The sequence below is a fragment of the Athene cunicularia genome (assembly GCF_003259725.1).
Source record: "Athene cunicularia isolate RWA chromosome 2 unlocalized genomic scaffold, athCun1 chr2_part1, whole genome shotgun sequence".
NCBI classification, from domain to species: Eukaryota; Metazoa; Chordata; class Aves; order Strigiformes; family Strigidae; genus Athene; species Athene cunicularia.
The window spans coordinates 89,576,720-89,589,191 of NW_020799095.1; the positions used below are offsets into that span (position 1 = coordinate 89,576,720).

The window sequence follows — 12,472 nt, forward strand, 5'->3', positions numbered from 1 at the left end:
CCCAATTTAAGACCGTTGCTACCTAGAAGACAGTTTTCTCATTGCCACGCTGCTGTGAATTCAAAACAACTCTGTTTCCCTTTCAGGGCTGCCTTCACGTTCCGCCGGAGACAGGGCAGACCTCGGCTGCAGAGCCTTTCCTGGCACAGCCCTTTAGTTAGACAGGGTTTGGGGACCTGAGTCAGAGACGTAGCAAATCAAGTCCCTGATGCCCCCAGAGGCTACTTCACAATTAATTTTAACTTGTGTAAAGTATCTTAGTGCCAGACCACCAGTTAGCAATTGAGGAGGAATTGCAGGCAAAGGGTTGCCTCCCATTGTCAGCTCAAGTCAGTGATGGTTGTTAGATGCTGACCTAGCTCCAGCAGAGTCACCAGAGAAGCTCCTGTGTGCAGCACAACTATCCTGTTGCTCTACAGAGCTACCTGTGGTCCATGTTCAGGACCAGCAGCATGATGCTGTCCTCTAGACATGCTCTTAACTGAGCCCAAATCTTCCTTAAGAGCCCCCAGGCTTAATGCCTATCTGGGCTGCCCTTTGTTTTTAGCACCTGTATGTAGCTCAGCCCTTTTATGGCTGTGGCTGAGCAACGTGAGGCAGAACAGGCATGGTATAAGACAGAGAGAGAAACATCTCATGAGCCTCAGACTCAGCCTGGCTCTTCCAGACCAGCATTCATATCTCAGCAAGGCAACTGGCACATCAAAAGCTGACAGTGCATGTCCCGGACTGCTGAGACCTCTTAACCTGTAAACAAATGCAGTCCCTTATCTGGCAGGCACAGAAGCAGATCCGTTTCTGCTAGCAGAGATAGTATCAGAAGATTTCTTCAAGCTACACTCCTTTGAGATCATTGTGATTTATAGGGGTTTCCTCCTCTTTAATGTTCTTTTTGCAGGTGTAACTCCTTTATTGAAAATTCCTCTGCACTCAAGAAGCCCCAAGCGAAGGTGAAGAAAATGCATAATTTGGGCCATAAAAACAGCACCACACCCAAAGAGCCTCAGCCTAAAAGGATGGAGGAGGTCTACCGAGCCCTGAAGAATGGCCTGGAGTAAGAGTCTTTTTTTCTGCCTGTTGATTGAAGCTTTCTGTGACATTTTAGATCCTAGAGAAACATATCACAGAACAGGGATCTTTAATCATAGGAGGGGAACATACAGCTACTGGAGCCTGGATTGTAATATTTAGGATCTGAAATATTTGTATGGGAAACAGGAGTACAGGGGGCAAAGTCCACTCAGATTGCTAGGAAAGCTCCAAAAGGTTGGGATTTCAACATCAGATTTTTTTTCCTCCAAATTTCCTATCAGAGGCTTGTATCGCCTTTAAGATAACTTACCAGATGCTAACAGGGCTTTTACCAGCCAGATACAAGGGCAGTGGCTGGAAGGCATCAGTCCATAAACTAAGCAGCAGATTGGCTTACTTGAAACTGTTGTTCAGCATAAGGAGACCACTGAGCTCTTACACACAGTGAAATAAATGGCTCCCAAAAAGGCAGTAGGGAGCTGCTTTTAAGACAGATCAATGGAAATGAATTTTTGTCTGAAAACACACCTAATGAGGAAAGCCATTTGTGGCACAGATTTTCTTTTAGGATGGTCAGCAGCCAGCTCGGTATGTGCTGCAGAGCTCATGCATCCCTTCTCTGGTTTGTGTTTGCAGTGAGTATCTGGAAGTTCACCAGACAGAGCTGGATAAGTTGACTACTCAGTTAAAAGACATGAGAAGAAACTCACGCCTGGTACGTGTCATGTTTTTTCATTGTGCAGATGCACAGTAACCTTCTCGAGGTGCTGTAGCAGCCAGGGTGTGGGAGCGGGATACAGAGAACTTGCATTGATGCTCTTCTTCCCTTCCAGACCTGGCCTTGTTTGTGATTTCCATTGACTAACAAACACTACTTTCTCGTGGTGCTGCTATGTTGCAAAATTAATCACACTTTCATATTTTCTGTTGCAGGGAGTCCTGTATGATTTAGATAAGGTACGTTACTCCCTTTGAGACTGGTTTTGCAAGCAAGTGCTAGCATCTGTACGGTGTACAGAGCTGGCATGGGAAGCCTCTCAGCCAGACCATACTACCCAGGTCACTGCCATTGAAGGAGAAGTTATCTGACAATTTGCATTCTCAAAGGAAGAAGTCCCACTCCCCTCTTCTTCCCAGGGGCTCTGGTACTTGCCAGGCAGCTCCACCAGCAAGCTGTGCTCACTAACCCAGCATCAAACTTACCCCATCAGCCCTTTCCTGGGGTCTGTTGAGTTAAACTGGCTCCAGGCTAGTCACAGGGAAGGAGGCAGACCCCTGCCAGGGGAGGAGGGAGGCAGAGGAGTGAGACCTATTTCTGTCAGCTGCCAGCAGTTAAATCCATCGCCCTGTGTAACTTTGCCCTGCCAGCTCTCGGCGGGTGGGAGGCTGGCAGGGGCACCGGAGTGCCTGTTGGAGCCAGGTCAAGCCCTGGCTCACCCCTGCTCCTGCCAGTTCTGGGGAAGGAAAAACTGAAAAATTTAAAATATTTTCCCTGCAGGAAAATTTGAGTGAAACAAAAGGAAAGCTTTCAAAAATGTTTCCTGAACAAGTTTGGCTTTTTTTCAGTCAAAATGCCAAGCTTGGTTTTGCTGTCAAAAACAGTTTGCTGAGGAAGAGAATGGATTTTGAAATACAAACCCCAATCAATTTTAATACAGGTTTTCAAAGTATTTTGGGCTAAAAAAGTTCTGATTTGTTTTTTAAGAATTCAAAAAAACTAGGGAAATCCCAGCAAAGAAAAACTCTTTTTTTGTTTAAAAATATATTAAGTACGTGAGTCAGTGAGCTCCATTTTCAGCAGCAGATTAATGGTAGTAAGGTGAGACAGCTAATTCCAGATTCACGGGCAATGAAACCCTGCGTGTTTTAAGGAGGAGTTTCTCAACCTCACGGGGACCCGAAGACCCAAGCAGAGCTAGCATGGTAGTGCCTTACTGATTTATTTAAATGTGCCTCACCCTCTGCCTCTTCCTTTCCTTCAGCAAATCAAGGCGGTTGAAAGATACATGAGAAGGCTGGAGTTCCACATTAGCAAGGTAATGAGCACTCCTATCATCTTTCTTCTGCATCTGCTCCTATGTTATTAGGAAAACAAACCCTTGGCCTCCTGTTCCACCCCTGCGCCAGGGAGGTCGCCTTGACGAAGCCTCTCCCAGATTCAGTATTTTTGCTGTGATGGGCTGGTGGTTGGAGCCAAAGAAAGGGTTGTCATGTGGTTTGTAGCTCCCGAGGTCCAGCCGTGCCCGGAGACACTCCCGCCTGCTTTTAGGTACAGAGAGAACATAGGGTCAGGCGCTTGCTGGGAAAAATCTATCTCATTGCATGCTTATTGTGAAACTATAGGTAGAAAGAGAGTTGCATCTGAAAGTAATTTAATTCAGCAGTTGTCTCTACTGTATGCAGCAGCTAGATTGGATTTATTCCTGGATTTCACTGCTAATGCTTTTGCTGCATGGTTTGGGGCCCACATCCACTTCATTACATCCGTGAGAATATTCAGTAGAGGTACTTGTGATTTATACTAATACATTTTAGAGCTGGACAAAATCCATGTCGTGTGTTCTCTTAGTTATAAACATATCTGCTAGCGATTAGTTGCTTTTCTGAGCCTGACAAAAGAATGAATTATTTTTGATGGATGAAATGTCTTTTGAGAGTCATTTGAAAAGCGTTTGCACAGCTTGAAGTGTTCCAATTATGACAACCCTTCCAAACCTTTTAATTTCAGTCTTCTCTTACTCTTGGAGCTGAAAAAAAAACCCTAAATCATAAGGCGATAGACTGAAATTTTGTTCCCCAAACCACCTTCTCTCTTGCTGGCAACATGAATGGCAAAATTAATGCTGAAAGAACATTTCCATTCAAGTCCTTCCCACTCCATCCTGCTCAGAGCTAATAGTTTCTGGGATTATAATAGGCCTGCAAAGCACCAAACGCAAGAGGTAATGCTGGTCAGTATTACTCAGGCTTGCCGAGTACATTAGTTCACTTTCTGTAACCCACAGCAACAGAGACAAAAGGAACGGAGCTGTGCTCTGTTAAAGCTTACAGGCTTGGACAGGTAAATAAATATTTGTCTCTAATGATAAAGAAGGTCTTTTTCAGCTGTACCAAATCAGGGCAGGAGTGATGCCTTCTGCCATCTACCCATCATTGCTCTGTACAGGAACCACAGTGAGGAGAACAGGATGCATGGCAGCAGACCCCAAGTATTTAGTGGGGCAGATGAACATGCCCTAGCCACACTTGCATGGGCAAGGGCAGGACATCAACCCTGGGTTAACACTTCACCCTGATAGCAGAAGTAAATACCAAGTGACAGCTATTTATAGTAGCTGTCTTTAGGTTTCTGACTCGCAAGAGAAATAGGAGTAGATGTGACTCCAAGAAGCTTTTTTTGTAACTTCGAAATGGCAAAATGCTACCTGTGCCTCCATTTCTCTTTGCTGAACTCTTTCACTTTGCAAAGCAGTCCCTGTTTTGGTTAGAGATCTCTCAAGTCAGGGGTTTTGGCCATCAGGAATCCAAGTTGGCCTTGTACAAGTCGACCTGAGGCTTTGAAGCTGTCAGGAAGACCTGTCCCTTTCCAAACAAACAAGCAGCAGTACTTTTGGTTAGAGGTTAAGCAGGCTTGGAAAATGAGATTTGGAACATGCCTGGATTGTCACATCCGGCTCATCACTAATGCAGCAGCATAAAGTTACAGACTGAGGGGGCCAAGGTGCGAATGCTTTCATAGAAATTAGGCTGTGAAAACTCACTACTGAGTAATAAGCACCGTGGGGCACAGGGCAATCACTTGATGTCAGAGATAACAAAGGAAAAAAGTTGTTCTAAGTAAAAACCAAATATCACCCTATCTTAGGAGGGATATTAGAAGCAGAAGGAAGAGACATCTTCTATTCCTATCTTTCTCCTCACCCTTATAGGGTAAGGTTAGTAAACCTACATCTTCTGTATCTGGCAGATTAAGTTTATATAAATATTTATCACTACACATAGCTGGTATATATACATATGTACGCACCAGCTATACCACTGTAGACTTCTACCAAACAGGTCAGATGGAATAAACGTATACATTCAGTACAGGGATTAGAGGGAAAAGGGAAACCGAAGCATAAGACATGTAATTCCATTGCACTCTGAAGCTAGATCCAGGTGACACTTTAAACACCGTGTGACTAGGTTTTATAAAACTACCAGAGTGCTTACAAAATGTTGGGTGCCTAATTCATGCTAAGGAGTTTAAGAAGATGACCAGGAAATTATGTGAATGCCTGGTGGGGGCTAAAGTTCAAAACACTTTCTTAATTTGGTATCAGCTGTTTCTAAACCCTTTACTTGTGCTGATTCTGACTTTGACTACCAGTTTCTGGAGGATGGGCTGTGAGAATTTAAAAAAAATCGCTCCCTGCTTCCAATACTACCTATTAGTCAAATATTGCAACAGTCTCAATCCACAGCTGACATTAGCAATACAGAAGACATTGCTGGCCCTGTTAAATGTGCCATTTAACACATCCAGTCCCATTTGGCAGTGTGGATGTTGCAGTTGCCTTTGAAAGAGTCCTTCCACACCGATACATTTGAGAAGCTTGCTGCATGCCTGCCCGGGGGGGGGGGGGGGGGGGGTGGGGGTGGTGAAAGGGAGTAGCAATGGTTAAAGGCATGCAAGGCAAGCAGGTGAATTGCTGGCAGCATCTAGTGTTGCTGTGATGAGATTTTTACAGTGGATGTTATTTTTATCTTGTGTTTCTTTTTCATAGACTGTAACAGTATCACAGCTTCATTGCTCAGCCTCTCCACTGGATCTAAGAGTTTGGCTGAGTTTCCTTGTAATGCAAATGACTTCATTGTTTGTTGGCTTTATTTTGTTGGGTTTTCTTGGGTTTTTTTCAAGACACCCTCATTGTTCCCACTAGGTGGATGAGCTTTATGAAGCCTATTGTATCCAAAGACGTCTCTGTGATGGTGCCAGCAAAATGAAACAAGCTTTTGCAATGTCTCCTGCCAGCAAAGCGGCTCGAGAGAGTTTAACAGAAATCAACAGGAGTTACAAGGAGTACACAGAGGTACAGTCTCATCAGTTTAGTCTTTTTACTCTCACACTGTTTGAGGGCCATGGGAACTTCGCCACTGATTTCAGGGAGAATTTCATCCAGATAAAAGAATTAAAAGCAAAATCAGCAAAGAGGAATGATTATTTCTTTGTTCGTCTTCAAATGAGTACCTGATGGCTTACAGAGAGATAGGTGACATGGGCCCAAAGAGTTCCTTGAAATAATAATGTTTATGCTTTGTGAGAGCAGGGTTATACCCAGGAACTGCTGCACAAGAAAACAACAGAAATATGCCCCAAACCTACATATATGCTAACTTTGTCCTCCCCACCCTTCAGATTTCGGGATGGCAGGTTGGCTGGAACCCATGTGTATACAGACATCTGGTGCATTTTACCCTGGTTTACTTGCTGCAATCAGCATCTGTTTTATTAAACAGGTAGTAGATGAAGAAGAGTCTAATAGTGTCACAAACACCCCAGCACACAAGCTGTAACATCCTTCTAAAATCTGAAGGAAGAACTGGAAAGGTTCCGGTACCCGTCTCCCACAGTCATTTTTTTCTTAATGTTGTCCACATTTCTTGAGAGATTAAAAACAGGCTGAGAGCCACTCTAACATGGAGCTGCTGCTGGCACATGTCCTGACTGGAGAGGACTGGAAGAGGGACCAGGTTACGCTTCAAGGGTCACAACTGCCCTCTGCCAATGGGAGGATTACAGTGCAATCCATAGAAGAAGGGCACGGGGTTACATTCAGCTTCAGCATGAGCAGGCATAGCTGCCATTTTTAGGGCCAGGCCTAGCTAAACAGCAGGGCTGGCTCTGGCAGATTGACTTTATTGCAAAATATCTTTCAGCTGCATAGCAGAAATTTCTCTTTCTGAAGAGACCTTTAAAAAAAAAAAGCTTCAAGAGGGTTTGTCTGATCTCACTATTCTCTTTTCCAACGCAGAACATGTGTACTATAGAAGCAGAACTGGAAAACCTATTGGGGGAGTTTTGCATCAAGATGAAAGGTAATTGCTTTTTCACCTTTCCCTTCTTTCCCCCTGAACAGTAGCAGTCTCTGTGAATGTTAGTGAGGGCATCGAGACATACTACTGTGATGCGTATTTATGATAGGTGTGTTTTTCCCCCACTGCACCCATTGCTGACCCTTCAACCCCCCCAACTTAGACCTCTGCCAAGTGGAAAAGATCACAGAGCCAGGAACTTCAAAACTTACAGAGAGATTTTCTGAGATGCTGCTTCTTGATTTCAAGGCTAATTACCTCCCACAAACACTCCTCCCAACAGCCAAAGCAATTCAATTTCCAAGGCCGCTGTACCTTTTGCCTCTTATTTCCATTATCCTTTAAGAAGATGACTGGGAGATTATGTGAATGCCTGTGGAGCTGAAGTTCTAAATAGTTTCTTAACTTGACATCAGCTGTTTCTAAGTCACTTACTTTTGCTGATTCTGACTACTACTATTTTTGAACAAATGTAAAATGGCAAAGTCCTGGGGCTAGTTTACTGTTTAAACACCTGGATAACTCAGTGGTAACATTCACCTCTAAGTTTTCTTCCTTGTCTTTATGACGGGGGGGACTTTATGGATTTGAATACAATGGAGTCAGTTTTACCTAAAGACTCGGTGAATCACTAGGTATTGTTAATGCTGTTACTTCTTGAAGACTAAATGTCTTGAATAGATTGCAGGGGGATATCTTTTTCAGATCTTCAATCACTGTCGTGAAAATAGTTCTATAAAACAAAATCAGCATCTAAACATTTGTGGACTTAATTCTTCACTTGAAATCTCACCCATTTAAAAAACCCATGGTATTGCTGGTGGAGTTTTTAGAATTCACAAATCTCATACAGGGTTTTGCTTTTGCCTGCCCTATCACAGCTGTGAGTTAGTTGTGTCCAGGGGTTGCAGTGCACAAGACATGATCTATCTTAAATCAAGCTGAAATAGTTACTCCAGGCTTGCATAGTAGAGAAAAACGCAGCAGCTATTATTGTTCTCTTAGCTCCCTCCCACAGCATGAAACCTCAGGTTTTAAAGACGACACTGTTAGCTACTGAAAAGGCAGTCAAAGATGCATAGACGCAAAGTTACAACGTGGACATGCAGAGCCTGAGACAGACATTTCTATGTGAAAACCCACAGCAGAACCACAGTGTAGGCGTGCTGAAGGAAACATGAGGTCACGCAGCGTAGAAAGGGAATTGCATCAGGCCAGGTCCCTTGGAGCGTTTCCTTACTTGCTGTAAGTGCAGTGCAATGCACAGTCCTGGCAGCAGGGCATGTTATAGAAGGTGTCATGGCATCACAAATGGCTGGGCTGAAAAGGTCTGGCCCCTTCTCTTTGGTATTGCACAAGTCCTCCAGCAAAGCTCAGGGGCTGTCAAGAAGGCAGGTGCAGTGCTCACAAGCAGGAGCAGAGCATAAACCACAACTTCTAAACACAGTTCTCATAACATAAAGAAGCCCAGATTAGAAAACAGCAGAGAGAAATGCTGTATCATTAAGTATTCTCTAATTAAGACATCTAAGATTTCTATCTAGATAGTTTTCCCTAGGAATAGGAATCCAATGGGACAATCCAGCCGTTGCTCTTGCTAAAGCTTACAACAACTCTAGCACAAAAGCCTACAAATCACGCAGCAAGCTTCCCCCTTACGTTATATTGCAGCATATCCAGCTAACTTTAGGATCTAATTTAAAATCAGAGCATTCCTCTCCCTAAAGCTTATCTGTTCTAGCCATTCCAGTGAAAGTTATTTTTATTTTGTGCCCTTTGTCACTTACACTGAAAGCAAGCCAACCTACACAGTGCTGTCAGGAAGCAGGGGACTCACACTGTGTTTTTGTGACTGATATTTTAAAAATAAAGCCTAATCATTTTTCAGAATAAAGATAATAAACTTGCCAGAAGGCTTAGATTACTGCTCAGGATTAATCAGCTGTTGAAATTAAACAGGGAAACCCAGCATGGAAATTTAGAAGTTCCTGTATGGAATCTGTGTGTCCTGTTATGATGTATAGGGAAGTGCCCCTATACCTATTGGAAGTGTCAGGACAGCAGGAGGTGAAATGCCCAGCCGTTTGACACAGGGAGAGCAATACACTGGCCTGATGCACCAGGGGCTCTGCAACATGGAGCCCAGCACCAGCAACCACAGTCCACACGTCCAGCATCCTGCACATGAGCAAAGCTGTACATGCTGCATGAACTTCAGGTGGCCCTGCTGCCTTACCACAGCCACATGATGACCCTATTCCCTAATTACCTGTGCTGACACCCCAGGGCAATCTCCCGCTCCATGTGCATTACAAGCCCAGTGCTTTTACAAAGGTGTGACATTTGAAATGCTACAATAGAGCCGTTGACGCCTGCCATGAGTTTAGTCCCCCAAAGCCATTCAGTTACCAAAAAGTTGTTTCCTATGAACGTACTTACCTCCTGTAATCAAGTCAGTGCTTAGCCCCCTCTTCATCAGATGGAAGAGACTTGACCAGCCTGGTTGGGCCAGTCACTGTGCATAGAACCTCGACTCTGGACAACGTCCATTTCGAGTTTTAAGCTGTGTTTCCCCATGCTCCTGCCCCATCCACTGAGCAAAGAGAGGACCTTTTATTTTCCTCAGATACTTTCAGTTTTGTGTCCCAGCAGAGATCAAATTCACTTACAAAAGCATGCCTGGGGAGAGAGAAGCAGCAGTGGAGTGTTAGTAAGCTTGAATTATTTATAAACAGTAAATAAATTAGAAAGGAATTGGTAATATGAGCTCTGTGCAAAGGCCTCTCTGTTCTGCTAAATAGTAAGATGAGCGAAGAAAACTTTTCTGGTGAAAGAAATGGAAGAGGAGAATCAGCAGACCACAGGGACAGGCCATGACTGCCTGCAGGGATCTAGCTGCTCCTACAGTCCAGCTAGCAAGACTAATTCAGCCCAGTAAAGAAAGCCAACACTAGGGTTCATCATACTTACCTTGATTTCAACACACCCATATATGTTCAGTCATGGCATTTTAGGATAAATTCAGCCCAAAGACCCCAGCAAGTTTGTTTTCATTCCTTTCTCTACCACAGACTGTGTGTGTCCTCAAGATGTTTTCTCTGGGTGTTGCAACACTAGAGGCATAGTTTTAGGCTTACCCAGGCAAGGCTGGGTAAATTTTTATACTAAAACAGATGCAATAGTTACCTACTGAGGATATCTGTGAGAAAGGAGAAGTTCCTCTTTGGAGGAAGATGGTTAAATTAATGAAAAACAACCAGCTGAATGCTGTAGAAGAGCAAGTCACAGGGCCAGGAGAGGGATGGTAACTTCCCTGGTATTTCAGCATGGCTCCTCAAGAAACTTCCATTTCATATGCACAGTCCCAATATAGAAATAGCATCATCATATCCTACCTTTAAAAAAAAGAATCAAGCAAATGTATACCACAAGTGCTTTGCTGCACTGCTTCTCCGCCTCTTGGGAAAAATGGGATAAATCTCCTATTACAAATGTCAGTCATGCTTTGTGATGTACTTATTATTGAAAGATACTCGGATGGTACGGGAATGATAACATCATGGAAACGCCAGGCAGAAGGAGCCCCTCGCACTTGCTGTGTCTCTATTAAGATGTACTAAAAAGCAATCTGTGTTAATGTATAGCTTGGTCTGATTAGTGTTAAGCAGCAAGCATTACATGGTAATCAGCAGCTCGCCTACACCTCATGATAGTAAGGGTGTTAAACTGAGTTTCTGAAGCCAGATGACATCAGGAAGCTGTTTCTACTTTTTCTATAATTATTATATAAAAGGAAACTTAGAGCTCTTGTAGGAAAAAAAGCTGGAAAGTAGAAATCTTTCATATGCAAAAAAGCACAACCGAATGAATTTTATACAAAAAAAAGAATGCAAAAAGAAAGAAAATTAAGATTGGGGTGGGGGGCTGGGGTTAGTCTTGGCTTGTAGGGTGCGGAGGCAGCAGTAAGAGGGCATTTAGTCCCAGCGGGCCCCAGCAGAGCAGCCGTGCTGGCTGCGGGGGGCTGCCACCTGCTCCTGCCCAAGCACGGCAGCGTCGGCCCTGGGCGCCCCACTGCACCCCTCTGTCAGGCACCCTGGCGCCTGGCAGCTGAGTCTCTCCCACAGCACCTCTGTGTCTTTCCTTCTCAGGTCTGGCTGGCTTCGCTCGGCTCTGCCCAGGAGATCAATATGAGGTACGTCTGCGTTGGTTTACGGTTTAGTTAATAGCAAAAACATCATAAGGAAGACAGATTTCTGTCGCTTTTTGCATTGTGATGAATAAAGCCTTTTCACATCAGCACCCCAAGAAACACCTATTATTTTTCCTGTATTTGCTCCGAAAAACCTTGTAGTTCTCAGTGTCTGCCTTTGTCAAGGCCTCTGTCAGAAGACCTGAAAATTATATTCAGCGCACTGGATGATGGCTGTTTGAAGAACTACAAGCTTTGGTTGTTTTTTAAACTTTAAAAAATCTTATTTGTGACAAACATTTCTAATTCCCCTGGAAAAAAAGTCATATGCCACATCCCATGCACGCAGTGCAAGTTGAACACATCATTGCAAGCAGTCCTTTACTGGACGCTTAGGCTTTACTTCATCATCAAGCAGAGTAGCAGAAAGACACAGAATAACGATTTCTTGAGACCCAGATGTTGCCGGCTGCATCAGGACCTGTGGTCACTGCAGTGTTCCAGTAGAGAACATCAACAGCAGGTTAATTAGAGATGGATTAAAATAAAAGCCTCATGCTCTATCCAGAAGAGAGCTAACCCTGCAAGAAATTCACAGTGGCTTGATAACAGATCCCCCTAACCTGTTCCAGCATTCTTGATTATCGATTCATTTGTTTCCAACTCTCATTCCCTGTGACAAATCTCTCCTGCTGCTCTCATGCCTGCAAGCAGCATGTTCTTCCTCTGCAGGGCTGATCAGTTGGTGCAGGTTTCTCCCGGCCAGCCCTGCAGCCCAAAGCAGGCTTGCTGCTCTTAACGCTTCAAACTGTGTTACTGCACTGTGGGTCTCATTCGTTTCCATCACCAGCTGGTCAAACTCTGGCAGCTGGGGAGGCCTCTGATTGGGAAGGCCAAAAGCTCACCTACCCTCTCCCCTGCCTGGCAAAGCTGCAGATCCAGCAAGCTGTAGATTTTAGGGTTGGGGCGGGGCACAGGGGTTTTCATCCCAAATCTCTCTCCCCCTCCTCCCTGCCACTGCTGCTCTGCCTGTAAATAAAGTGAAAACTACTGCAGTTTCTTTGTTATGAGTCATCTATTTACCTGAGGGTGAAAGCTGAGGCGATGGGTACATTGCCGAAAGGCCGATTAGGAGAGCTGAGAGGCAGAGATCCTGCAGGATAGACCTTTTCC

At 44.3% G+C, this 12,472-nt stretch overlaps 1 protein-coding gene across 3 annotated transcripts in view; it reads left to right on the top strand.

Moving 5' to 3' along the window:
* RIPOR2 (RHO family interacting cell polarization regulator 2) overlaps positions 1-12,472 on the top strand; it is a 109,682-nt gene that overhangs the window by 75,017 nt on the left and 22,193 nt on the right. For all 3 annotated transcript variants that reach the window (XM_026842101.1, XM_026842100.1, XM_026842102.1), the window contains exons 3-9: positions 899-1,054; positions 1,669-1,747; positions 1,966-1,989; positions 3,015-3,068; positions 5,958-6,107; positions 7,050-7,113; positions 11,259-11,302. In XM_026842101.1, the coding sequence (XP_026697902.1) occupies positions 899-1,054; positions 1,669-1,747; positions 1,966-1,989; positions 3,015-3,068; positions 5,958-6,107; positions 7,050-7,113; positions 11,259-11,302 (571 nt within the window). The remainder of the gene's footprint in view (positions 1-898; positions 1,055-1,668; positions 1,748-1,965; positions 1,990-3,014; positions 3,069-5,957; positions 6,108-7,049; positions 7,114-11,258; positions 11,303-12,472) is intronic.